The sequence below is a fragment of the Salvia splendens genome, chromosome 10 (assembly GCF_004379255.2).
Source record: "Salvia splendens isolate huo1 chromosome 10, SspV2, whole genome shotgun sequence".
Lineage (NCBI taxonomy): Eukaryota > Viridiplantae > Streptophyta > Magnoliopsida > Lamiales > Lamiaceae > Salvia > Salvia splendens.
Genome location: NC_056041.1, coordinates 4,187,948 through 4,215,787, shown reverse-complemented (window position 1 = coordinate 4,215,787; position 27,840 = coordinate 4,187,948). Strand labels below are relative to the sequence as shown.

The window sequence follows — 27,840 nt, the reverse complement described above, 5'->3', positions numbered from 1 at the left end:
AGCTCGCCAGCGTGGAGGTGTGTTACCTCGGCGCCTATTGTGGACCTACTCGATGCGGGGGTTGTGTCGAGCCATTTCAACCCCAGGCACCCGATCGCTGATCGCCGTTTCTGACAAGTTGCTTCAAAATGTTAATAAGAGCTATTAATCTCATTCGTTTGTCATTAGGAGTCCCGTTGATTTTTCTACACTCAGTTTTGTAAAATGGCAGTAATAAATTGTTAAAGTGGAGAAATGATAAAGCGAGAGAAAATAATGTTTAAAGCGACAACCCTTGTGTTTTTACCTTTATTTTCCAAGTTGTCTTGCTCTATTTGATTAAACAATAAATATATCATTTGCTTCTTTTATGGTCATGATACACCATTAACAATTCACAATTATCAAAATGCAAAATTGTTAAATTTGATCAAGACAAGTGATGCTCCATTTCAATTCCTTGTTTTCTTTTTTTTTGGAAAGGAGGCCATTTTCCCATGTCTTCCATGACTCTCTCTTCTAGTTTAGATACTACTATTTGTCTTCTGAGGGTATACATGTGAAAAGGCAGAGAAAGAAAAGAGAAGCGAAATTAATTTTGAGGGATTGAGAGGGAGAGAGCTAGCAAAAGCATCACATAGCAGAATGGCATAAACCAGTAAAAAACAAAAACAAAAACAAAAACAAAAAACCGGAGGTGTCAATTTTAATGATTTTTAACCAACTGTCTCCTCACAAGACAGCAAAACGAATTCAAAAAAATCTGCTATAATAAACTGTAGTTTCAAAATGCAATACTTCTAGAGCGCAACGGCTCACCACTTCTGTGCAGTTGCAAAAACTAACAAAAAATGTTATCACGGTCAATAACTACTGAATGCTTGGCTACCTTGTCAACTCGACTTGCTTTCTTCCCTACTCGGCCTCCAGATATATATACAGCCTGAGCTCTAATCAGATGATTCAGACCCTTCGTCTGAACTACTGTTAGGGGCGTCCTGCAATACCTCTTCATCCGAACTGCTATTAGGAACGGCCTGCAATACCTCTTCATCCGCATTTTCTCCATTTGGAATTGGAGCCTCGTTACCTTCAGTTATCACCTGAAGAAGTTCCAATGGGGTGGCTGCTGTGTCCAGCTCCAGGCATCCTTTTGGAGCATTTTCAGCTTCTAAGCCGGTGAGCAAGTGATTTGGAACCCGGTGAGAGAAACGGAGCATCTCTTCCTTTGGAATCCTCTTGATCGCTTCAGGGTTCAAATTCGGACGAAATACAGTCTTGAAACCAACAACCTTCACCAGGGGAGCAACATGCACACCATGTTCCTCATTGTAGTCATCCACCACGGTCACCATGTCATACTTGTGTACGACTTCATCATGGGTATGCTCATTCCAATCTGACGACCAATTTTTGTAGAGTGCCCAAACGTCACCCTTCTGGGGGACTATTAGAACACTCCCACGTGAGCTCTTTGCCCAGTTAACCTTTTGAGAAAACGAATTCATTGATTTGCAGTTCTCATGCCTACCCACCCTAAACTCTCCACATGTTTTATAGAAACCTGACCCAACCCAGTCCATATTGCTGAACTCATTTGTCGTTTTTGAGTTAAGCCAGCTAATCCTTAGCTTAAAAGGATCTCTACAAACCACCTTGTGAATGAGGGCATAAAAACGCGGCATGCCATCATCATCATCATAAGCAGACCAAACTTCATTATCCCCAAAAGAACTCTCTGATCTATCCTTGTCAAAATCATGAAAATCTGGATCTGGAACACTCATTGAAGCATCTTCAGGATCCTCTTTACTAGAATTAACAGTAGAACTGCAAACCTGGACCTTTCTTGGTTGATCACCATTCCCATTCCAACCAGGTCCTTCAATATTACTAGTGCCTTTACTTCCTTTCATGCTTCCCTTGGTTACTTGTTTCTCTTTGATTGCTTCAGGTTCTGACCTCCACATACTCAGTTTGTTCAGAATCTCCTTTCGAGTCTTTGCAATTAACAAACTACGCATTTCAATGGGTGTCAAATCTCTGGTACTGTTTGGTTGTTGGTAGGTGGAACCAGAAAAACCATAAATCCTTGACCCTGGTGCAGTACTACCAACTCCACCATTTCCTGTAGCTACATTATAGTTCACTCCATAACGACTACTATCACCCTCTAGTTTTCTCTTTTGAAAACCTCCATCCCTTACGGCAGACGCATGTAATTCACTATATGACCTCTTCAACTTATCCTGTGCCTGCTGAACAACATTGGCTGCTTTTGCAGCAATAGATGGTTCTGTACTTCCAACACCAGTTGATCCAGAAGGTGGATCCTGCTGGTTAGGGTATCGACCTGAATTTGAACCTGCTTGAAATGGACCCAAGTTTTTAGCAACTGGAACATTTCTTCCCCGATCAAAAGCATTCCGACTAGGATGAGAATTTGAAGATTGCTGCTGAGGAATCTGATTAGAAGATTTTGAAAAATTATAGGGTGGAGCTGTCTCAGAAGCCATAAAGGCTTCACGACAATTGGGACAGAGAAGAGTACTGTCGAGATACTCCTTAAGATACTCATAATGCATCTTGCACCGATGGCAGATAGTCCAAAAAGTATCATTCCTTGGAGGTGGTGCCGGAGTTGGCTTAGGAGGTGGTGGTGGTGGCGGCCGCTTAGTAACATTTTTTGGGTTCTTCGATCGGGATGGTGTCCTTTTGGCAAAGGTGAAAGTCCCATTTCCCTTGGTTGCTGATGGACCACCACTATGCATCTGGACCTTCTGCTGAAACCCTCTGGGTTCCCTCCTTTGATTATATTGTAACCTCTTATTCTTATCTGATAACAAACTCCAGGCCTCTGAAATAAGTTTAAAAGCACCATCAGCACCGACTGCTTTATTCTTATCAGGATGCAAACTCAGAGCCAACTTGCGGTAGTGTCTCTTTAGTGTTTCTTCATCAGCAGATGGGGTCACACCAAGTACTCCATACCAGTCGATTTCTCCACTTATTTTGTTCTCGGCAGAAACATACACATCAAGTGTGGTCAAAATTTGGGAAATACCATCTAACCCTGGATAAAGAGTCTGAGCCTTCAAAGCAAATTTTCTGGCACCAGCAAAATCTTTATTTTCTAACTTGCCCTCTGCAATTGATTTTGCCCGGAGGGCTTCATCTCTGTTGCACTCCATAATTCTCCAATAGTTGCTTCTCAGTCTTTCGTTTGATCACTGATGGCACTCTCACTAAACTCCACAACCCAACTGAGAATCTCCAGATCTCTAAAATATTGGTTTTCAACACCTGATTCATACAAAATGTCAAACACACCAGAATATAGAAAACAAACCCAATTTTGAGTGAAAATGACTAATAATAAACCAGAATCTGGATGCACAATCCACAAAAGAGACATAAAAACCAGTATCAATATGTACTGCTGCAAACTTAACCGGCGCAAATTACATAACTAAAACAATCAGATTAGAAAGAAACTGGTTTCCAACTTAGGCAGTGGCAGTGGCAGTGGCATCGGCATCGGATGCTTTGGATGCCAAGGTGTTGATGTCAACGCCAACAAGATTAAGGGGTGGGGATGGGAGGTTTCTCAGGCAGACTTGTGGTCACGTGTGGCTGCCTGCTGCTGTCGTCAGCTGTCCTCCGTTCGCCAGAGAGACCGATAGAGAAGAAGATGCGAGAAGGTAGACAGCAGTCAGACTATGAGAGAGAAGAGAACCGTGTGTCCCCTAAACCCTATACATTACTATGAGCATCCACATTCCACAGTGTTGCTTCCCATCGTGGTGCCACAACAGCAATTTCCTGATTTTAAAAAATTCCTTAAGCTTCCTCCACAATCATACTTCCTCAAATTTAACTATTAGGTCCCACTATTATAATACTCAAGAGGCTGTCGCACATGAGCAAGAAGACACAATACAAGTGAAAACGAGGAGGCAGGGAATACGAGGGGTCACTGAAGGATAAGTTAGATCGCAATTCACAACTTAGAGTTTAGTGGTGGTTTTATATAATTTTGTTTGTGGATCTAATTTTCTCCTAGCTATAAAGTTATATATCACATTCGTTTGCTAAAATACTACTCCTATTGTTGCTTTGAAGAATGATGTAAGGAGAATCCAGTAAATACTTCATGCAAGCATATGAACACCCAAAACAGCCATTCTTAGTCAGAATAACCACATATTGATTATGAAAAGGCTCCAGCGGATTGGGTGCAATAATCATTCCTTCAATGGAAAAAAAAGGAACATAAATCAAAATGGAGTCAGTCATCTAGCATCACCACAAAGTAGCAGAGTATTGTCCTCCATGGCAGTACTTTCGCAGAAGTGACAACGGCACATCACAAACATATCAAGCATGCTCATTATAATTAATTTTGCACATGATATCAAATTGCATGTATGAGTTCAAAACGGCAGGTGGTCTGGAACCCACGCGACCGTGTACATCTGAAATTCGACTTCACACAGCCTAAACTAGCAAGTTTGAATTGCTATGCCTTACATTCTTTCACTAACATCAGTTGCCAGTCTAAATGAAAAATAAATGAGATTAAAAGCAGTAGAGCACATACAGGCGGTAATCAGCGGGAGAACACATTGCACCAAATCAGCACATTCTGGGGCAAAAACTGTCAACACATCGTAGACTTACTTCAACAGCACGAATTGAGAGAAAAATCCAAGCATTGCCAAAAATGGCTAAAACTCGCGAAACAGAAAATAAGCTAAATTGAACAAAAAAGCAATGGATCTGAGATCATTCAACACCAAAAATGCACAATTCCTCTCCTGATCAAAATACAGAAACCCTAGATTCAGCACACAAAAAAGTTGACTAAGAGTGCCGGACAACTCCAATAGTCACACCCATTTTTTGTCCATAGCCCTAGTTTTTTTGTCTGCATTAAAAAAAAAGTTCCCCCTACTATAGGTGGCACTTCCAATAGCCCCAATTTTTTTCATTTATTTTAATTCAATTATAATTAAAATTATCAGACTATACGTAATTAGAAAAAAACGGCTATAAGTTAATAAATTAAAATTAAACACTACATTTTCATCGTATTAAAGTACTAGAAAAATTATACAATGAAATATTAATCCACCATTAGACGCTGGTGCGCTTCGCTATGATCTCATTGGATGGTCTGCCGCGCGCGCCGCATCCTCCGCGTCAGCGTCGTTTTGCACCTCTTGAATCAGAGAATTTCACGTCTCGTTTCACAAATCGTCCATTTTAAATACCAATGAAATCCACAAATTTTAGTGAGAGAAAGTATGAGTGAAGAATTGGAATGGTGTAAAAATAATGAGTGAAATGAAGTGTATTTATAAGTAAATTAAATTGAATTTAAAAAAACAAAAAATAAAAAATCGTCCCCCCGCCCCGCCGCAAACCGCCCCCACTATAGGCCGGCGTGCCGGCCGCCCCGCCGTCCGACGACCGGTGCGTCCTCGCACATTTCTCGGCGAAAGGCCTTCCGCCCCTTTTTTTTTGTCCGCTTCGGGGCGGACGTCCCGCCCACTATAGACCGCCCCGCCTTCGCCCCGCCGGGGCGGCCGGCGCGCCCATACTAGAGTGCCACTCTAAGAAACCATAGAAATAAAAATACCTTTGCAATTCAAAATTTCAGGCAGCGGGAGGTTGAAGTTTTGGCAGGAATTTCTTCACTCTTTTATTTAATTTTTCCCTCCAAATTGAAATGAAGACTGCAAAAGTTTTTCTAGTCAAACCCCCATAGAGAGATGAGAAATCTGAAATGCCCCAATAGAATTTCAGAAATTGAAATTGTAAGAAGGTGTAGGGTTTCACTTTTCATGTTTTAAACCTAAAGTACTAAGTACTAACTAGAGTTAGAATTAAGCATGGTTAATTGGCATTTGAGCTTAACTATAGTTACTTTTCAAATATTCAATACAATACCTTTTTTTTTTATTTAACTTATAATTTTTACATTGAGTTTTTACATGGTATTTAAGATTTACTTAGTTTGTCATATCCGAATAAAGTCATTTCTTCATTTGCCATTATATTTCGATCTCAACCAAAATGATTAACATAAAAAAAATTGTATATTGCTTATTTAATGTTTAAATATTTCATTAAAATTAACATTGTGCGGTAGTAACAAATACAACACCTATTATGTTTAGTTGATCTAAGGTTGTTTCTTCCCCTAGTCATACCATGACATAGCATGAACAATAAGGGACATTGTAACTTAGCTTCATCAAATCCAATAATGTTTATTATACATTTGAACACATTTGTGATGTTTATTATACTACTATGTACTTAGATTATAGATAGGCCCAAAAGGTGCTAGAGTTATTGGATTAATTCTGGTAGTTTAAATTATCAAAATGGGGATGCCTCAAATAATTCAAGATTGAGATTGGATCTTCTTCTCAATAGTCCCATGAGATTTTATACAAATATCAAAATGGGGATGCCTCAAATGCCTCAAATGATGTAGTATCATAAATTCATACATTTCGAAGGTTGATTCCAAAATTTGTACGTTCAACTTGCAAATCATATGTTATATAGTATTCGGCATGAGATTTTATACAATGTCATTTAAGGGTTAAGTGAACAAAAACTGAAGTAGAATTGGTAATATTTATATTTTAAGAAATATATTATTTAGAGTGAGATATTAAAAAAATGAGTAATATTTTTCATAATAAACTCTCGATAAATGTAGATATTTTTAAATAGTCGTTCTCTAATTGACCAATTCCACTATTTGGGGGGGAGAATTTCTCGATCCATTTAAAAATGGGTCCCATCAATGTGACTTTCATCTCGAGGTTGGACTTTTGTACAAATCCATCAGTCAAACAACCATTTTAAATTTAATTTATTTATCTTTTTAATCAGTTTATACATTATACTATCATTATTTATTTAACTGTTTGTATAAATGCGTTTATTTAACGATTGATATTCTCAATCTGAAAACCAACTGCAAAATCATAAGTTTTAAACTTGAAAGAAGAAATTGGAAAACGAAGTCTACGGGAAGCTTCCCTCGCAACTCTGTCTTTCTCTCGTGGACTCGAATTTCTAACCAACTCATAACTTGTGTACGCGTCTGCTTTTCTCCTTCTGAAATCAGAGTTCAAACTGGTAACTTGCGATTTCTCTGTTTGATGAGATTTTGTTTTTTTGACTGATTGTTTTTTGAGAGGAACTTTAGGTTTCTCCGCTAAAACATGCTTTGGTTTATTTGTTTTCTTTCTCTTTTTTAGACTTGTTTATTGCCACGCATGAGACGGATGAAGAGATCGATGTTTGGCAGAAATTGTTTGACTAAATATTGAGTGAAGAAAAAAAAGTTGAACTTGATTCGGAAATGCTACTAATTAATGCTATTGGATTTTGAAAATGTTGAATTAGGAAAAGTAGTTTGCGGCGGTTTGCTATATTTTTCTACTTTTTTGTTGATCAATTTATGAGTATGGTTAAAAGTAGTTCTTTTTTCATTTAGGTATGATTTGCATGATATGCTGTCAAAATTTTCTGTTGATGACTGTTAACTATTCACTTGCAGAAAAATAATTCTATAAGAGAAAGAAATCAATCATATTACTGGACCATCAACATATTGTGGCACTTGTGGTTCACACCATTGTTCATGTTCCCTTAATATGAGGTTTTTTCTTCCTTTGCTCTTGCTCTGATTGAAGCTGGAGTTATGGATCACTACCGTGAGAAGTTCGTGAGGTTAGTTAGTTCAAGATGCTTGTTATCTCTATGCATGTGTTATTTTTTGGGGTTCAGGCTGCATATTTTTGAAGTTTATAGTTTTTACTATGTACTCTAGCATTTGTTAGGATGTAGTAAAAAAAATGAATGAAGTAAAGGAAGGATAATGACACTGAATGGATAACTACTAACTTATGGAGAGACTGAAAGGATAGTAATTCATTCCATGATAGATTGATGGATTAGCTGCCACTGATTGGACATGTTTCCTGTATAGTAATGTGAAGGGTCACATTTTCCTTTTCTGTAGAAGGGAGAGAGGAGAGGAAGAATCTTAAATCAGGAGTTTTTATTTTCCATGGAAGCACCTTAAGTACTTGCTGGTGACTCCATGAGTGTTTTATCGATGTATTTCAAATAGGCTGCAAAATAGTTGGATGATTCCTTTTTCTCATGCATAGTCTATATTATTATCTTTCAGATTTCAAGATTCGAGATCAGAAAAAGGTTTTAGTGAGCAATCTTCGTCTAGTGGTGGAATACATCCGAGCAGACTGAATTCTGTAGTATACTCAATTTCAGACAAGTTTCATAGAGGTGTAGAAGCTGGATCTGATAGAATCAGGAGGTTCAAGGGATCAATAAGATCTTTCTCTTTGAAGAGGCTTTTGATAGATGATGAGGGACCTAGGAGGAAAATTCTTGATCCTCAAGGACCATTTCTTCAGAAATGGAACAAGATTTTCGTGTTGTCTTGTCTGATAGCTATCTCCTTGGATCCCTTGTTTTTCTACATTCCAATTATCAATGGGGAAAAGAAATGCCTTGATTTGGACAAGAAATTGGAGATTGCTGCTAGCATTCTACGATCTTTTACGGATATCTTTTATCTCACACATATTATTTTCCAATTTCGTACGGGTTTCATTGATCCTTATTCACGTGTATTTGGAAGAGGAGTCCTAGTTGAAGATACCTGGAAAATAGCAAAAAGATATCTGACATCATACTTTATAATTGATATTCTCGCAGTTCTTCCACTTCCGCAGGTATGACATAATAGTCTGGTTTTGCTTACTATACAATTAGACAATTGAAGAAATGCTTAGCTTAATTAAAGATGTTCTCTTTTAACTGCAACCTGTATCGTTGAGTACAATAATTAATCAATGAACTTGTTTTTTTATCGCTACATAGATCTTCTCTTTAGAATCTGTCGTTGAATGACCTCTTATCCGGTTATCTATAACTTTCCAGATTGCAATTCTCATCATCATTCCAAAGATGAAAGGAGCAAGATCTTTGAACACCAAGAATTTGTTGAAATTTGTGGTTTTATTTCAATATATACCAAGGGTTCTCCGGGTCTATCCTCTCTATAAAGAAGTCACAAGAACTTCTGGCATTCTTACTGAAACAGCATGGGCTGGAGCTGCCTTCAACCTTTTCCTTTACATGCTTGCCAGTCATGTAAGTCTATCTAATAAGCCTCACTCGCATCTGAGTTGGGATTCATTGATAGCTTTCTTAACTACACCTATGGTGTAAAAGTGTCTTGAGTCTTGTAGGGGGCTTGATACTGTTAATAGGTTATATCTTATAATTGTCTCTCTTGGTCCATTTTTAGGTGCTTGGAGCCTTTTGGTATTTGTTTTCAATAGAACGTGACACTACGTGCTGGATAAGAGCTTGTGGAGATCAATCTGCATGTAGAAATGCTTCGTTTTATTGTGACGCCGACCATGCAAGATTCGCAGAAAATCTGACTAAGTTGTGCCCTATACAGCCTCCTAATACAACACTTTTTGACTTTGGGATATTCCTTGATGCTCTTCAATCCGGTGTTGTCGAATCAAAAGACTTCCCTCAGAAGTTATTTTATTGTTTCTGGTGGGGTCTGCAGAATTTAAGGTCAGCACCTCCTGGACATGGGAAAGCTAACAGGATCAAATTCCTGAATTTGTTCTGGAAATTCCGATACTTCGCGTGGATGTTTTCATTGCATAGTTTCTAATCCAGTGTATGGTTTTTTGTCGTCTATCATTGCAGTTCCCTTGGTCAGAACCTTCACACAAGTACTTATGTCTGGGAAATTTGCTTTGCAGTTTTTATATCTATATCCGGCTTGGTGCTATTTTCGTTTCTGATTGGAAATATGCAGGTTAGTGAGTTGCTTCTCAGTTTATAAAGTGTTGAGATAATGGCAATGGAAATCTGCTATTTGCTTAGATGATTCTAAACAACAGTAGTAATAATGGCAATGTTTGAGAGATGGCTTTGTTTCTTCGAGGTTCTAATAAGCTGTAACTGTTTATTCAACAGACTTATCTGCAGTCTACAACTCTAAGGTTAGAAGAGATGAGGGTGAAAAGGCGAGATGCAGAGCAGTGGATGTCGCACCGTTTACTCTCAAATAATTTAAAGGAACGAATCACAAGATACGAGCATTATAAATGGCAGGAAACTAGGGGTGTTGATGAAGAGAATCTTATCCGGAATCTTCCTAAGGACCTTAGAAGAGACATAAAGCGACATCTCTGTCTGGATTTACTTAAGAGGGTTAGTGTTTCCATAAACTTATTTGCTTAAGTAAAACTGGCATGTGATACTGAATCTGCCAATATTCAGGTGCCACTATTCGAGAAAATGGATGAACAGCTGCTCGATGCAATGTGCGACTGCCTGAAACCAGTTCTTTACACTGAGCACAGTTACATAGTGCGAGAGGGCGATCCAGTTGACGAGATGCTATTCATCATGCGTGGCAAATTGTTCACTGTGACAACTAATGGAGGAAGGACCGGGTTTTTCAACTCTGAGTATCTGAAAGCAGGTGACTTTTGTGGCGAAGAACTCTTAACTTGGGCTCTGGACCCTCATTCATCGTCTAATCTCCCCATCTCCACTAGAACCGTACAAGCCCTTTCAGAAGTCGAAGCATTTGCTTTGATGGCTCATGATTTGAAGTTTGTGGCGTCCCAGTTCCGACGTTTACACAGTAAACAGCTACGCCATACTTTCAGATTCTACTCACAGCAGTGGAGAACCTGGGCAGCTTGCTTTATACAAGCAGCATGGCGCCGGTATTCTAGGAAGAAACTCGAGGAGTCTCTTTGCGAAGAAGAAAATCGGTTGCAAGATGCTTTGGCCAAGGGTGGGAGTGGCTCGCCAAGTCTGGGCGCAACCATCTACGCCTCCAGATTTGCAGCGAATGCGCTTCGTGCATTGAGACGAAATGGTACGAGAAAGACTAGGATGCCCGAGAGGATATCACCAATGCTGCTTCAGAAGCCAGCAGAACCAGATTTTACTGCTGAAGACAAATGAATCATTCTTACATGTAATTGTAATATATGTAGCTTTTATTGTTTTGTAATCATGAAATATGAATGTATCTTGGTTGCTTCTACACAGCTTTCCATTTTTTTCCACAGGCGTGCAATAAGAGAATAGCATAATGCTTTTGCATCTAAATCTCAGCAAAGAGGGGTTCTACATTTTTAACACTGTACAGAGAAAACAAAAGGAAATGTAGATTGAAGGCATCAGCATCGATACCAATGGTCAACCTACACGATTAATTAACATCAGAGGCTTCAATTCTGCTTTTGCATTTGTGCATTGGCTGTTTAAAATTGTGTCGAGAGTAGAGACAGCTTTCACAATGTGTTTACCTTTGTTCAACATCACACAGCTCGCCCTGCAATGTAAAAACACCAGTTCAGTTGGAATGTTATATAATCCTAGTCAACCTTGGTTGCAAACAATATTCATGTTACTGCTAACCTCCTTCCATTGGCTGCATCAGTGATTTCGGCTCTAGTAGGCACCCCCGTTTTGACAAGTGATTCGAGAACTTGTGTTGCTAAGATTACTGGTAGATGGGCAGCACTGCAAATGGACATGATTTCTTCCTGTATATCAGCAAGCTTTTCCCATCCGCATTCCACTGCGAGATCTCCTCTAGCAATCATTACTCCTAATGGGTTTCCTGATTTCATAGCTTCCAGTATCAAGAGAGGCAACTTCTCAAATCCACCTTGTGTCTCAATTTTCAACACAACCCCCAGCTTTGAAAATTTTCTTTTTGAAAGCTCTTGACGCAAGACAACAATATCATGAACGTCTCGAATGAATGAAATACCCACCATGTCAGCATGTGCAGCTACAAAGTCAAGATCCATAAGGTCCTTTGAAGTAAGACCTTCGTACCTAATATTACTCTGGGGAATATTTATGGATTTTTCTGAACCTAGTTTAGTGCCTTTAGGGCCAGCATGAGTGATCGTTACAACTACTTCTGAAATGGTAGTTCCTTTAATCACTCCCCATATCTTTCCATCATCAAAAGCAATAGGGTCACCCGGTTTTACTGAATCAAACAGATACCCACAAGGGCAAGTCATCTTATGGGTGCCAACAGCAGAACAGGGTGAAGTGTCTTGCTTGTCTGAACTATCTCGAGTTAAAACCAGCAAGTCACCAACTCTCAATCTAACAAATTGCTCTGCTGGAGGAACACCGACCACAAATCCAACTGAAGATTTCTTTCCTTTCTCCTTAATATACAATGCAGTGCCAGATTCAGCATATGCAGTTTTGCTGCATTCAGCCATAAATCCAGCACCAGAAAAAACAGGATATTTGCTTATGATTCGGAGACTTCTCCGTTTTCCACGGGCATCAGTGAATCTCACAGAATCATCAACTTCCAGCTTACTGAGAAATTCTTCACCATCCACTTGCAAAATAACATCAGGGGATAGGTGAGAAGGTGGTAAGCCTGCTCCTTGTGGGCTAAGCAAAACTTGGGCTCCGCGTATAATTCTACCAAGTGCATTCTTTTTGGGGGAGATTTTCACCACACATGGACCATCCTTCAGTCTTCCAGTTCGAAGTTTTGGTCCAGCCAAGTCCATGAGGATTTGACAAGGTTTCTCCAGAAGATGAGAGCATCTCTTTACAGTAGTGATTATCTTACTCCATAACTCTGTGTTACCATGAGCACAGTTGATACGAAAGATTGTGGCCCCTGAACTTATGAGATCTGTTATGTGCATATCATTTTCTGCTGTCTCTTGCCCAACTGTTACCATGATATGAGCCTTTTTCAGGCTTTGAAGTTTTCCCAAAAGTAGGTCCCTATTAGAAGATGCCTTTTTCACCATTGCAGTCATTCCAAGGTAAACATTTTTATCGCCCAAGCATTGGTGAACAGGGAGCCCTTCAGTAGACTCTTTTAAGCCAAGGAGAGAATCTGGTCTTGAGTTAATAAGCATTTCAATACATCCAGAAAGACTTGAAAGAACATGTGTATTTATTGTCTCTAAATTCATAAGGCCAATAGAGGAAAGCTCTTCTTTGATCTGTTGTGTATCCAGGCTTTTCAGTGCCAGATAGTGCAACATGTTTATAGCACTTGCTGAATAATTTCTGCAAATTATTAGAATGTACATGAGAACATGCAGAACAATTGGTTTAACATTTCAGAAAGGACAGCATCAGAAAATGGTCTAACTGCATGTAGGTCGTACTTTTGGTTATATGTGCAGCTCAGGTAGGTTCAGTTACACAGAAAGGAAATAAGTGAAGCTTACTGGTGGCATATTTTAAGTCTCGACATGTTCCATTGTTCCATAGCTAGAATGTGCAAATGAACTGCCTTCAGTTTATCGAGAATAGTAACTTGGTGTCCCTGGTTTTTAGCAATTTGTTGAAGATCAATACTGGACTGTATTTTGGAGGCAGCTCTTCCTTTTCTTGGTTCCTCAAGATTCTCATCATTCTCAGGAAATATAATCAACTGATCATCGGAGGAATCAGAAGAGCTTTGTCGCTGAGCGTCCTCACTTTCAGGTGGAATTCTATATGCAGCTCTTGGGGTGATTTTGTCTCGACCTTGAAGAAGCAACAAGTGATTCCCATAATCTGGTACTTTAGTGCCAGATTTACAAGGCAGAAATGAGGAGTTCCCACATGTGTTGCCTGCAGAGAGATCCGGGAACCTTGCCTGCACAACAGTATGAAAGAAGGTAAGAAAAGGACAGTATTAACATAGGCTCAGTGACCCAAAGAGGACAATATCAAACTAATGTGCAGTCGACGATCCTAACAAAGTATATTAGGAAACGAAAATCCTGATTTCAGGGCATACAGAAAATTGAGCAGAAGAATATATTGATGCATCCTTAGTTAGACATTCAAGACCATGAAATCATGAAGCAAAACCTCAAGAACAATTGAACAACAGCACTCACGTGATACAAGAATGATGTCTGGTCAACAATAGAGCAAACAGAAACTGCTCCCTTGATCATTTTCTGAAGTGTAGTGTCTGCATAATATTAAATTAGTAAGCTCAACCACTTTAAGAGAAACTAAGAAGGAAAAGAAATGCACATCTTTGGGTTTACATCATAGCAAGATGATGTAAACGAAAGAACAATTCCAATCGTACTTAACAAACATATAAAAGAAAGAAAATCCATAGAGTTAAATTACATGCACAGAAATATATGAGCAATATAAAAATCTTGCATACTCATCAAAAGCCTTTTTTTGATTTTTTAATCTTTTCTGCTCTACCATGCTTGAGACTACGTGTTAATTAATTTGTAACTGGCACAATTTCTGGAACCCTCGATACAAAAAAAAAATCATTTCCACAAGAGAAATAAACATCCCGAAAGAACATTGACGCACCGATTTCAATTAAAATCCACCTCAAAACTCATAAAAGCACTCAAGAAAAGCTTTACGAAACCAAAAAAATTATACTCGTACGAAATTGGATATTTAGGTCGAGCATGCAGAAATATATAAAGAGTACCGATTGGAAGCCTCTGGTTTCAGCGCGACTGAATTGAGCTCCAAGAATCCTACGTGCTCAATAATTTCCCCTTGATTTGGAGCACTGGTTAGATTTTAGGTTGAAAATAAAAACGTTTTAGGTAGAGAGAAATGTAGAGTTGGGAGTGTGGAGGGAGCGTGCCATATTCCAGAATCCTGGGAAATGCAATTTCTACTACTATATTAAAATAAGCGTTTTAATAAAATTTAACTCCACAAACTGTAGCTCATCTTTTTATTTATTATTAAAAGCTACCACTAGTATTTTTTTTATCGTTTTTATGTTGCAGTATATTTTAAAAAACTGTTATATGGAGCATTATATTTCTCGTCCACACAAAATAATTTCATTTTTCATATTATTTCATCTACTGAAATTAGTCCTTACCATTTTTTGTTTCTTTCATATATTACTATTAAAACTCAGAGACTATTTTTTGTCCTTAAATGAAATTTCATCTCTCATTATCCATAAAAAATGTTGATAGTTGAAGCAATGAAAATAATTAAATTTTCATTCTTATTTCAAGTTAGCAAATCTGAAATCTGACAGTAAATCATGAGACCAATTTATGGAAACGCACAAGCACAACGCCGCCACATACACAAAGCACAGCCAAATTCAAAATTCATTACAGTACTAAATAGAATAATCTTACTCAGGCTGTGATGATATTATGCGTAACGAGGCACAAAACCAGCTGACCACACTAACTGTGAAGAAGGTCGATCATTCTACCTCCCTCCTTAAGAAAGATGGCAATGCAAAGGCAGCTCTATGAATCTGTCAGTCGCGAGTATAGTGCAATCAGATCACAACCATGGAAATTTGGGATCTCTTAAATTCATAATGGCTCTGCTCTGGACAGGTGTGTGCCATGTATCAAATTCATACCTACAAAAACGAGGACAATAGTATAATTGACGGTTGAGTCTGGCTAAATTACACAACATTGTAGCCTAGTGATGCTCTCTCTATATTAGCTTAGTGCACCATGCTGATTGAATAGGCAAGAAATTCGATAAAGAATTTCAAGAATACACCAGAAGATACCTCAGAGTTGTAAAATTTAATTTGCCTTTTGTAGTCAAGACCACCAATACCATCCAACTTCTCAATAGGGTTGACAGGGTAGGAGTCCCCTCAGTTGAGCATAACACAAATCCTATAATGCCACTGCAACCGGAAGGAGAAGCTATCAGAATATAAACTTACACATTACAATTTACTAATTCAAATGAGCCAGAATCTTGACTTGTGACCCCAGTAATTAATGAAAAAAGAGAGAAGTGGCTGGCAGGTTATTGAGTATTGTTTGATAACTTGTAATTAATCCTGCGATAGTTTGGCAAGTTTTTTACCTCGGATATGTAGGGACACTAGCCTTTAAAATGTCTCGGCATATAGATAACATATCCCGAATCAGATGTGTATGAAGCCACATACTCTCTGCCATATTACAAAGAACACCTCCGGGCCTCAATGCTCTGGCAATGGTCTCAAAAAAGGGTCTCTCCGCAAGCTCCTGAGCAGTCAGAAAGCCATAAACAATATGGTACTAGTAGCCGGATAAATTGTACTCATATTGTAGGTTATAAATATACAAGCAAAAAAAATCAATAAAACAAGTAAAATTTTTCAAGCAGGTCAAATTTGCCAATAGTACACATACAGACATACCCACGGGGTCTGATGAATCAATAATAATTGCATCATATATCCCTTCAGGTGAATGCTTTAGAAATTCAATAGCTGTAAAAATAACAAATGAACAAAGTTAGGAATATTGGCATTTTAAACATATGTTCAACCTACACTTCAATATGAAGATGTGATATATAACTGAGAATCATACCATCACCAACATGAAGATGCACACGAGGATCCTCGAAACCAATTGCCAACTCTGGGAAAATTTTCTTGCTTACCTATGAATTGAAGAATAATACAAAACCAACAATGAAGCATCACATATACAAAGATAAGTTAGGCAACAAGACTGACTGCTCACATCTATGACCATTTGATCGATTTCACAAATATCAATCAACTTCACAGAGCTGTGACAGGCAATTTCCCTAAGAACACCACCATCACCACCACCTATCACCAAAACCTGCATTCTCAAATTGAACGCATAAAAATATGCGCAGCAAGAAAGGGGTATCAAACTCCAGCATAAGAACACAGGAAAAGTAGCCATACAGTTTACTTTTTATTGGTTTAAATAGAAAAAATCATCTTCCAGATATTCATGAAGTGAAAACCATTCCCTTAAAAACCTCAAGCGCAAATGAGAATGCACTGTTTGAAAGATAAATGTAAGAATCTCAATCAAAAGTCGGCACATATTTAGATTAGTAATTACAAATTTACAATAGGGGATTTGAAAGGAAAACAGAAAGTGGACCACGGAACAAAATTATCAAGAAGACAGCTATAGAATGAAGAAGAAATACTCATGTCAGAGCTAGGATTTTATAGAGAAAACTTGGCTTGGTTACAAAGTAATAGGACCCATCATAAACAAAAATCCAAAGCATTAACTCTTTCCCAGATCTTGAATTTTTAAAGACAAAACCAAGTGAATCAAGATATGTTCCCCCAAGATAGATGCTTGAACAGATGAAGTATCCAGAAGTTACATTCTGAGGTGATTCAACTGAACAAAGAGGGAGATGTGTTATCATTTCTTGGTAAGCACATTCATCTTTCTCCGTCAATTGAACAATGCCATCTAGCACAAGAACCCTTCCATATGCAGATGACTGCAATAAAAAGATGAGTATAGACTATGTGAGTGAGTAATAAGTTAGCAACAGATAGGGAACATAAAACAATAATACAAAGTCAAAGCTGCAGAACCTGGAAAACCAGAACCTCCAGATACTTTGACTTGTCCCTGAACAAAATCTTTTCGACCTTCAGGGAATGTGTCTCTCCTACAGCCATATGTGTATCGATTTACAAAACTGTATTCATAACGGAATGTATAGGAGTTTACTTCTTCAAACTAATAACTAAGACTGCCAAATCACTTCCCCGCAAGTGAAGATATTTTTAAGACATCAAAAGAAAAGAGCTTTTTGCCGCAATGACAAGTGAATTAATTTGTCAAATTTATAAATACTTAGCAAAGGAGTCATCTGTGTTTTATTTAAAAGAGGGGAAAGGCATTATACCTGGCCACATTGGGTTGTTAAAATAGACTGCATTCAGAGACTTGTCTGCAATCACTTTCACAAAAGTATTAGCCCATTCGGAACACAGCAAAAGCTGAAAATGGTAGGACTAAAACAAAACAGAAGAGGATAAGGGTGTCCCGTGAAACACATAATAAAAATATTCCAATACCACAGGATGGGCGACTTTCAGAGAACCATCCAGAAACAACTGTTGAATGGTCCTTGGCATCTATCTCAGGCTCAGATGCCCTTGCTTTCAAGCAACAAGAGGGCACACAGATGGCCTTATTAGAACCAATGTCACTACTCTCCCTCCCATCTGTAGTCCTCTGGTATTCTGAACCTCTTTCTGCGCCACCCTCCATACTTTATCCTTTTCTCCTGTGAATCCAGTCTCTGAGCACAAATAAGGTAAAACTGAATTAGACATCAACAAAAAACCATATTTATGTTGATAAACCTTAAAGATCACAAGTGAGCATAACGGAGACCAGGATCATGATTTAAAAAAAAAAAGCTTTCAAGCTAAATACAAAAAGATGCATAGTTGCAACTACACAAGAGAAAGGGAAGAAGTAATGTATCTATACACCAACAAACACTAAAACAAACAGGGATGTCATGTAGAAATTACAAGCTAAATGTAAGAGAAGTAGTAGTAGTAGTAGTAGTAGTAGTAGTAGTAGTAGTAGTAGTAGTAGTAGTAGTAGTAGTAAAATATAACACCAAAACAACAGCAGAATCCGCATGCTATAGTTTAAAATAAGCAAACATCAATTAATTTATTTTTCTATCCAAGTACTACTAAAAATACCCAACAATGGTCTAATTAAAACAATAAGCTGGAAATCTTTCAACGGGATGGTAATTATCTTTCACTGATCTATGCTCTTAGATATAAATGTTCCTAGTGAAAATGATTATAGGCTAATGTCTCCGAGAATGTGAAGAATATTAACCGCTTCAAACAATCAGCTCGTTTCTCCGTATGGATGATCGTAAACTGCACTACAATTCATTTTCTTCAACGAAATCAACTTAAAACCCAAAATCGCAAACCCCCCATGAAAATGTGGATCGCCACAACCCGATAAAATAAAGAGAAATGGCTCCATACCTGTTGCCAGTGTGGAATTCACGGAAAAGTTGTGGAAGATGACGGAACCAGCAAAAAGCGGAGGAATTAACTCTTGAATCGTTGAAAATAATTATTGATAGCAGAATTTATGACTTCTACCTTCTCGAAGTGTTCATCTTCGGTCTTCCCACCAAAAACAAACTTCTCAATTATTCAGAATTTTATATTTTGAGAATATATTAAGTATTTTTTAAGAAAATAAATAAATAAATAAAATAAAACACGCGCAACAATCTGCCACACGACGGAAATTCAATATGGACGGTATATATTTATGCTTAGTACATTTATAATTACATGGTTTAAGTTAAACAATCATTTCATAACATTTTTCTTCTATTTTTTCTTATTCTGGAGAAACTTACATTTAGTCTACGATACGATTAATCTTCGACATCATTCAAACATTTCTTCTTCAATCGAAGAGTTTTCAACTATTTTGGAGAATTATTATTATTATTCTAGTTACTATTTTTTAATATTCCTATAAATTATCGTAGTTATCATTGAACATGAGCCTAAATTACACAATGTCTTTGTTTTTTTACGCGGCAACCTTCGTTAAGCATGGATTTCGAACATTGAAATCATTTTTTACCACTTACTAGTATAATATTCCCCCTATAGTATATGATTATTATTTCAAGCTCCTCCGGCCAGTCTCCAGTCTCAACGTCTTGTCACCTAATTCGAGGTGATTATTTGATATCGTTCCCTCCAGTGAATCCCATTAGAGCACCCGCAACGCGTACCGTTCCATCCCATTAGAGCACCCGCAACGCGTGCCGCCGGCGTTCCGCTAGAGCACCCGCAACGCGTACCGTTCCATCCCATTAGAGCACCCGCAACGCGTGCCGCCGGCGTTCCGCGTACCGTTCCACCGGAACGGTTTCGCCGCGGAACGCGTTGCGGCGCACCATTCCGCTCCCATTCCGTTCCCATTCCGTGCCGGGTGCCAACGGCACGTAACGCGGCACGGCTTGTGCCGCCACGCGCTGGGGCGACGTGGCGCTCCCCGCTTCGTGCGTGCTTCCCACTCGCCGGCCCGCGAGTTGGACACGTCAACAGATGACGCAATGATTAATTTTTTTTAATTGATTTTTTTTAAAAAAAAAATTTTAACGGTAATATTACCGTTTTTTAAACTTTTTTAAAATTTTTTTTATTTTTATTTTCTTATTCTATAAATACACCTAATTTATTACATTTCACACACAACTACACATCTACTCTTCCTAAATCAACATCAATTCCTCTCCAATTTTCTATTTCAATCTCCTTCACAAAATGTCCGGCGACGGGAATTACGGCGGTGGCGGCTCCGGTGGGTGGGATCTCAACGCGTTCGGCGATTGGGAGACCATGTACAACACACTTGGTGGTTTCGGGTCGTCGACGCCGGGCACCCAGGGGTCGGCGACGCCGGGTGGGTACCAACCACCCACTTTCGATGTGGATGCCTACGCTCGACCACCCGGCTCGCGGCTTTCTCAGGGTTTGTCCCAGATTCGGGAGGATATCCCCGTTGAACCCACCCAGGGAGGAGGCCGAGGCGGTGGAAGCTCTAGGGCTGCGTCTGAGGCACCCGAGGAGGAGGAGGAGGAGGAACTGGAGGGTCTTGCCCGGCATCCGTACAACAACGAAGAAACTAAGGCGGTGTACACCGCCTGGCTCACCGTCTCGTACGATCCCATCGTCGGGAACCAACAAGCCGCCAAGTGCTTCTGGGAAAAGGTCCGTGATGTCTACCACCAGACTAAGCCGAAAGGGGCCCGGAAGCGCAAATATACAATGCTCCGTGCTCACTTTGGCCGAGTCAACGTACAGGTCAAAAAATTTTGCGGCATCTACTCGGCCGAAGCGGCGAACTACCAAAGCGGAGCTTCGGGCGCCGACATTCTGAGGGCGGCTTTGCGCGTCTTCTACCAAGACACCAGTCTACAGTTCAAATATGTTGATATTTGGCAGCTCGTCAAGGACGAGGAAAGGTGGGCCGGCGGTGTCCGCTTGAGCTCGGGCTCAACCTCAAAGCGCACGAAGCACACGGCGAGCGGCAACTACTCGTCTGGTGACACCGGTGAGGCCAGCGAGGGTGAACTGCAGGTGTTTGGGGGTACGGGGGATCCAACCCCCGATGAATACGGGGGATCTAGCCGTGGGCGCCGTCGGCCGCAAGGGACGAAGGCGGCGAAGGCGGCTAGAGCGAGGAAGGGCCGAGGCGAATCAAGCCAGTCGGCCTCGGGATCGGGCTCGCGGGGAGGCTCGGACACACTTATGGTGGCGTACATAACCGCCACAATGGCGGACACTTCCCGCTTCTCGTACGCCCAATTCATGGCCTGGTGGAACGGAATTGTGCATATGGCAGGACTACTTGGTCTTCCTCCTCCCCCTAAACCTCGACCGCCTCCGGAGGATGATTCGCCGGCGGAGTAGTTTTTTTATTTTCCCACGTTTAATTGTGTGTTTTTTATTTTGTGTTTTTTATTTTTTTAGGATTTTAATTGTGTGCTTTTTTTATTTTTTTTAAGTTTAAGTTGAATTTTTTTTAATGTTGTGTGTTTTTTAATAAAGTGTGTTTGTTTTTTTATTAAAATGTGTTTATTTAAATTGAATTGGGTTGGAAATAAAAAAAATGAAATTGAATGAATAGTAATTTAAGGAACGGTTAAAGAACGGAGGGTTGCAGGTTCCGTTCCTTAGTTAAGGAATGGAGTAAAAAAGTACATTGTGGCTCTCAAATAGTGGTTTAAAGAACGGTATAGGAACAACGTTGTGATCGCCTTACACAAATTCATTGGAATTAGCATTCTCAACTTTACCCAAACATGTCAGCATTGGGATTACGACGTTTGTGGATTTGATGTTGCAGTGGTTCACCCACAACCAGGAGCCAACCATGGTCACGGGAGGCGGTGCAAGAAAATGGTGTTGTAGTAAAAAAAAAGTTACTACATACTCCTATCTAATTTAATAACTATTCATAAACATGAATGGCGAATCCAAAAATTCTATACACAAGAAAAGAAAAAAAAACGATAAGATCCCCAAATTGAATAATACTCCGTATTCACAATTTAAAAATAAAATCATATTATAACCACAGCAGGTGAGCAGGTCAAGATGACCCATCGTCATAGGGAATTCAAATTCCCCTGTGATAAGATACTACAAAAGGAAGTTGATCGCAAATCAATAAGCCTATATAACAATTTAATCATCCATGAATTAATTAACAATTAACAATCAACTCTCAACTAAGGATAGATTGTAAGAGCTGGACATAAATGTAACCAACTTGGTACATTGCTGAAACATGGAAAAATTTACTGATTTCACATGATGAAGTAAATGGAACCTAAAATCAACCTGAAAGATAACTTTGTGCCAGAGATGTGATGGTGAAATTTCAATGGCAACAGTTCAGATCCACGACAACAACGCTGATGTTGTCGTGGCTGCCCCGAGCCATGGCCAACTCCACCAAAATAGCAGCTGCTTCCATTGTGCGTGTAGATTCGGAGCATGAGTTCGTTCTTATAATCCGGCCGTCCAAACACCTCCTCACCACCTGACATGCAATCTCATTAGAAATCACATCCCACAGCCCGTCGCTCCCCAGAATCAAAAACTCATCGCATTTCGTCCGATTGAGAACCTTCACTTCCGGATCCGTTATTACATATGGTTTAAGATATTCATCACCTGCAATTGCAAACCAACAAACACACATTATTACCATATAACATTTCCCTTTTGATCATCTATATTATACCTATAGATCTCGAGGTAGCCAGCACCCCCAAAACTCTTTGCCCATTCCAGTCGATTACTTTTCCTCCACAACCTTCAATCCTCTCTAGTTCATCAGGTCTATCAGGCTGCCCATTCAAAATTTATGCCAAAACTATCAACAAGATATTACATCTCTTGTGCAACTAGTAATGTTAATTTCCTACATGAAAATAAGTACTTACTTCTTTGGGATGGATTTTGAGAAAATGTTAGGTTGAAAAAGTTTATAGAATGTGAATCCATTTTTGTATATTAGTTTTATAATGAAATGGTATTGGAATAAGTTAGTAATAGGTGGGGTCTAATTTATGGAGTAGTAATGTATAATTTATAATAAAAGTAAAATGAGAGTACTGATTGGCAAAGATAACACCAGATGGAAGATATACTTTTTCCATGAATATTCAGTTGAAGAAAGCAATAGGCAAAGTTTCTAAACTCGTGTTATAAAAAGTACTACTACTACTACTACTCAGAATTTGAATATTATGCACACATTCATCATCTATGTGAATCACTAAAATCAATAATTATGTACGGATTATACATCAACTTAAGAAGTAAATCAACAATTAAATATTGTACTCCAATTAAACTTATGTAACTTTAATAATTTTAAAGACTTGTTAGTACCTTGTGATCGTCGGATATCTGCACGGCAACACCGCCGCGGCACATGACCGCCCTAGAGTCGCCGCAATTCGCCACTACGATCTTCTCCTCCCCCACCACCGCCACGACGGCCGTCGACCCAGTCGACGACACCAACGCGCCACTCTTATTCACTTCTTCATCCATCCTCCTAAAACCAACCGCCATCACTCTCTCCCACGCTATCTCCTCACCGCCATCTTCCACCACAATCTCCGCCACCAGCTTATGCAGCATCTCACTGCAAGCACGCGCCACGCGCCACCCTCCGTGACCGTCGTAAACTCCAAAGAAACTGTAGCTCTTCCCGCCTTTCCTCACAAAATCCAGCTCCGCCGCCACCGCGTCCTCCATCTCCCTCCGCCGACCAATAATAGACACCGTTCCATGCTCCGGCATGGCGGCGGCGCCGTCTCGAGATCCGCCGCCGCTGTTTTCCGGCAACTGAACCAGCAACGCTTCCTCCATCAATTTTATCTCTTTCTTAACATCGGATCTCCTTTTCCTACTAGAAACCTTACGATCGGAAAAAAACACCAGATCTCCGGATTTCCCGATCGAAACCGACTTAATTCGCCGGAGCTCCATCCTTTTCCGGCCAAAATTATTCACGTCGACACCTTCCAAAACCACTTCACCAGTTTTGAACTCCAACACTCCATTCTGCTCCGAATTCATCGATTCTCGCCGTAATTCATCGAAATTCATAACCAATTAATCAATCTGACGAGAGAGGGGAAGAGAAGAAATAGAAAACAGATACGCACCGAAACGGGATACGGAAATTGCTGCATGAGAAGAGCAAAATGAGGGAAAATCTGAACCGTTGAAACTTTAAATAAGAATAGACTTGGATCGGCGCCACGTCGAGTGAATGCGGCGGTCAAGTAAAATAATGAAGCGCCGAACCACGTGGGTTGTCAACATTGGATCCCTGGACACGTGTCGTGGGCATATGGAACTAAGCATCAGTAATAGCGCCCGTCCCGTCGGAATTTCGCGGCGGACGTCCGCCATTGTGCATGGTATGCACCGATACGGAATTCCGTCGCGATGGAAGTGCGGACGTCCGTCATTGCGTTGACTCCCACGGACGTCCGCGTGAAATTCCCGTTTATTGCATTAAATTTTTTTTAATTGTGGGAAGTCTTTCGGGATGTTCGTCACTATGCAGTGGGAAGTCCTTATAACGTGGCAGTGCAGTGGGAAGTACATATGACGTAACAGAAATTGTTCTTGGGAATTCCACCGGAACCGCATTACCGCTGATGCTCTAAGTGGTTAGAATTTGCAGCAGTGTTTTTAAGGTGGCACAAAATTCTTTAATTCAAATTTTTGTTTCTACTTCCTTCATTAATAGGTACTCCAGTTGAGTATACTCAATTCATTACTCCATTATAGTCTGTGTTACAATTTCGATTTGTCATTTTATTTTTTTCGCGATAAAAAAGTCATATTACATTTGTATTATAAATAATAAAAACTACATTCATATACCATTAATTCAATACTTTATTATTATAAAATTAATATATAAAAATATTAGTGATCCTTTATTTTTTAATTTTTTTATATTTTTTGAAATACGTGTTCAACTCTACTAAGACTTTATAGATGTATGTATGTTACTACAATACCACCAAATAATTATTGATTGTACTGTATTTTTTTAAGTAAATAAACATAGTTTTAAAAATGTATCACATTGTTCTAGAATTTGAGATATTTAGCTTCGAATATTAACTACTTTTATTACTCCTTAGATTAATATGATAAGAGTATTTCTCTTTTTAGAGAAGGATCGGATGGTATATCTGTGTCTGTTAGTATTAGGTACAAGACATGCATCAAATGTTTATCAACAAATTAGAAAGATAATCATTCAACTTATTCCTAACCACCACAGGAAAAAAGAAAAAAAAAACTTTAGGTTGTAAAATTACAATAATAGATAGCATAACAAACGGATAAATGTGATGATTTGGCATTCTTTTCAAATAAAATCATAAAATATGCGTATTTTTATTAAACAATTAAAAAAAATATTTCATCCCTCCCACAATAATATGCATTCTTTCATTTTTAGTCCGTCCTACAAGAATATACATTTTTTAATTTTATAAACTTTTTTCTTTCTAACGAGGTTGTGACTCATTCTCCACTAACAACACTTTAATTACTTTTTATTTTCTATTTCTCTTTTACTTTATTAATTATGCATTAAAATCTATACCCAACTAAAAGTGTATATTCTTGTGAAAAGAGGGAGAGGAAATACATTTTTAAAAAATAAAGATATATCTGGGCCAATTAGAAAATTTACTGACAACTGGGATTTTAAAAATATCTTACATTTTTTAAGAACTCCGGAAATTCTAAATCATTGTTAAAAGTATTAAAACAAAGTATTTTAAATTGAACAAAAATGTGAATGAAAATAAAGAAAATTCAACCGATCTGAAATTCGGTAATTGTACATCATCATATAGACTATTTTATTTTTGTTAGGTGATGGTGATATAATTTTGGTAAGTAGGGACAAAAAGGTGATTCGCTCAACCCATGCGCCCCCATAACCCGGCCCGACATCGCTATGGAGGGGTTCAAACACGGTACCTCAGCGGCCCATTAGGTGGGAGGAACTTACACTGGTAACCAGCACACAAGGAGCCACCACAGTGGTGAAACTCCCACACTGCGGCTGCCAGCATTCGATCCTGTCTGCTTAGGGACAATCTACCACCCAGGAACCAACTGAGTTCAGCCCGTGCGGGCAATAATTTTGGTAAGTAGGGATTTAAAGGTAGAAGGGAAAGAGTGGGTACGTGGCGGATGAAAAGTAGTACTATCTTTTTGATTTGGTATGTTGACTGCTTCGATTCTTGGTTGACACGTGCCGATTATGTGTTAGTTAGCTGCTGTCATACCTTGTAATTCGTGTCCGACGCTGCTGCTATTCTCACCATTTTCAACTAATTTTAATTGCCATATCCAACAAAATTTTGAAAATAACACTCTACTTTCTTAATTACTCATTCAGATATTTCTTTTTCTTTTCTTTTCTTTTTTAATTTACACCATTAATATCTGTAACTATTTTATAGGAGTATGTATTACTTACTCCATCATAAATCCCTTCAAAGATTACTCATCATCAATGCAACCACCAACACTAATTCAAATATCTCAATATTTCAATTTCGTAAAAATCATCAATTAATAATTTAATGTACCCTAAATCATCAATTAATACCTCTAATTATTGAAAATAGTTTTGGGCGATGCTTTAGGTAAACACTTTTTAACAACAAAAATTTACAACGAAAAATGAAGCACGTAAGGTCGGACACAATGAATACAGTTTAGCGGTTAGGTCAATTGAAAATTCATAAAAAAAATGCAAAAGGCTTAATGTATGAGTTGCCTGGGGATAGGACAGTTATAGAGGCATACATACAATTCGAAGATAAGATAATAATTGGGGCTTAGGTAGAATAGTAGCATTACATGGTTATGGCTATTGGGTATGAGTGTTGTTCTCTTTAGAATGGATTTTGGGTCAAATATCTAGGCTTACTTTATTGGGCCAGGCCCAGTAAAAAAAATTTAGTCCACATATGAATATTGTCAGATACTCCTGTGGCAGTGATGATTGGAAATTATAATACTAATAAAGGATACAATGTTAATAAAGGCAGAGTGAAGTGAGGGGGTCGTGGTGTAGTTGGTTATCGCGTCAGTCTAACACGCTGATGGTCTCCGGTTCAAGTTTCGGCGACACAATAGACAAAGTTGCACCCAACGTTAGGTAGAGATGGTTCGGTGACTGTTATTGTCAATGGATGTCGGATAGACAGCAGAAGTAAAACCTAATCACGAATAATTGAAATGGAATTTAATAGAGTTTTCTAGCTATCATGGGCAAACAGTGGAATCGGTTCCAACTTTTCCACGTGGGTATGTTATTGCATAGCGCATGTAAAAACTTAGTGGAACATGTAATTCAGATTTGATCCACGTCCATAAGAGCATCCACAATAGCGCCTAGCGCACCGCCTAGCCGAGCGCCGGTGCTAGGCGGTGCGCTAGGCGGTCTATTGCAGCCGCCCAGCGATTTTCGCGAAAAAAAACCACCTAGCGCTCGGCGGTTCCGTGGCGCTAGGCGGTGCGCTAGGCGATCCGCTAGGCGCTATTGCAGCGTCCGGATCGCCTAGCGCACCGCCTAGCGCGAATTTTTATTTTTTTTTTGTTTCCGAAACACTATATATACGCGACTTGCCCGTCATTTTCATTCGCACCACTTGTATTAACGAGTACTCTCTCTATCTTAATTTCTGCATTGCATTGCAGATATAATGCACGCCTGTATTATCAGGCACAACATGATTGTCGAAGATGAAGGTGGACAACTGACTGATTGGGCCAACGATGATAATGAAGCCGGTCCAAGCCACGGCGTGGCCGCCCCCAACGTACGGAGTGGGGTACCTCACGATGAAGAC

At 39.2% G+C, this 27,840-nt stretch overlaps 4 protein-coding genes and 1 pseudogene across 8 annotated transcripts; 1 reads left to right on the top strand and 4 right to left on the bottom strand.

Annotated features, from left to right (window-relative positions):
* Window positions 1-677: 677 nt before the first annotated feature.
* LOC121751361 lies at window positions 678-5,763 on the bottom strand. 4 transcript variants are annotated; one of them, XM_042146089.1, is made up of 3 exons: window positions 5,621-5,763; window positions 4,580-4,636; window positions 678-3,282 (listed from the first exon to the last, which is right to left on the bottom strand). In XM_042146089.1, exon 3 carries the CDS (start codon window positions 3,168-3,170, stop codon window positions 930-932), a length of 2,241 nt encoding a protein of 746 aa, XP_042002023.1. In that variant the 5' UTR covers window positions 3,171-3,282; window positions 4,580-4,636; window positions 5,621-5,763; the 3' UTR covers window positions 678-929. The 4 variants fall into 4 exon arrangements, with proteins under 4 accessions (XP_042002023.1, XP_042002022.1, XP_042002024.1 ...); XM_042146088.1 differs by lacking the exon at window positions 5,621-5,763 and adding an exon at window positions 5,114-5,367; XM_042146090.1 differs by lacking the exon at window positions 4,580-4,636.
* Window positions 5,764-6,959: 1,196 nt separating this feature from the next.
* LOC121750370 (cyclic nucleotide-gated ion channel 1-like) lies at window positions 6,960-11,150 on the top strand. Of its 2 annotated transcripts, none has more exons than XM_042144895.1 (8): window positions 6,960-7,097; window positions 7,565-7,737; window positions 8,201-8,768; window positions 8,977-9,189; window positions 9,347-9,630; window positions 9,769-9,880; window positions 10,042-10,278; window positions 10,348-11,150. In XM_042144895.1, the coding sequence occupies exons 2-8, from the start codon at window positions 7,709-7,711 to the stop codon at window positions 11,044-11,046; spliced, it is 2,142 nt and encodes a 713-aa protein (XP_042000829.1). In that variant the 5' UTR covers window positions 6,960-7,097; window positions 7,565-7,708; the 3' UTR covers window positions 11,047-11,150. The 2 variants fall into 2 exon arrangements, with proteins under 2 accessions (XP_042000829.1, XP_042000826.1); XM_042144892.1 differs by having other exon boundaries at window positions 6,965-7,140.
* Window positions 11,061-14,709, bottom strand: LOC121750369 (plastidial pyruvate kinase 4, chloroplastic-like). The gene is made up of 5 exons (XM_042144891.1): window positions 14,549-14,709; window positions 13,977-14,053; window positions 13,317-13,729; window positions 11,506-13,152; window positions 11,061-11,419 (listed from the first exon to the last, which is right to left on the bottom strand). Exons 2-5 carry the CDS (start codon window positions 14,034-14,036, stop codon window positions 11,284-11,286), a joined length of 2,256 nt encoding a protein of 751 aa, XP_042000825.1. The 5' UTR covers window positions 14,037-14,053; window positions 14,549-14,709; the 3' UTR covers window positions 11,061-11,283.
* LOC121750371 lies at window positions 14,609-19,013 on the bottom strand (annotated as a pseudogene).
* Window positions 19,014-22,073: 3,060 nt separating this feature from the next.
* LOC121750293 (protein phosphatase 2C 51-like) lies at window positions 22,074-24,140 on the bottom strand. Its single transcript, XM_042144809.1, has 3 exons — window positions 23,321-24,140; window positions 22,668-22,773; window positions 22,074-22,597 (listed from the first exon to the last, which is right to left on the bottom strand). Exons 1-3 carry the CDS (start codon window positions 24,044-24,046, stop codon window positions 22,302-22,304), a joined length of 1,128 nt encoding a protein of 375 aa, XP_042000743.1. The 5' UTR covers window positions 24,047-24,140; the 3' UTR covers window positions 22,074-22,301.
* Window positions 24,141-27,840: the final 3,700 nt, after the last annotated feature.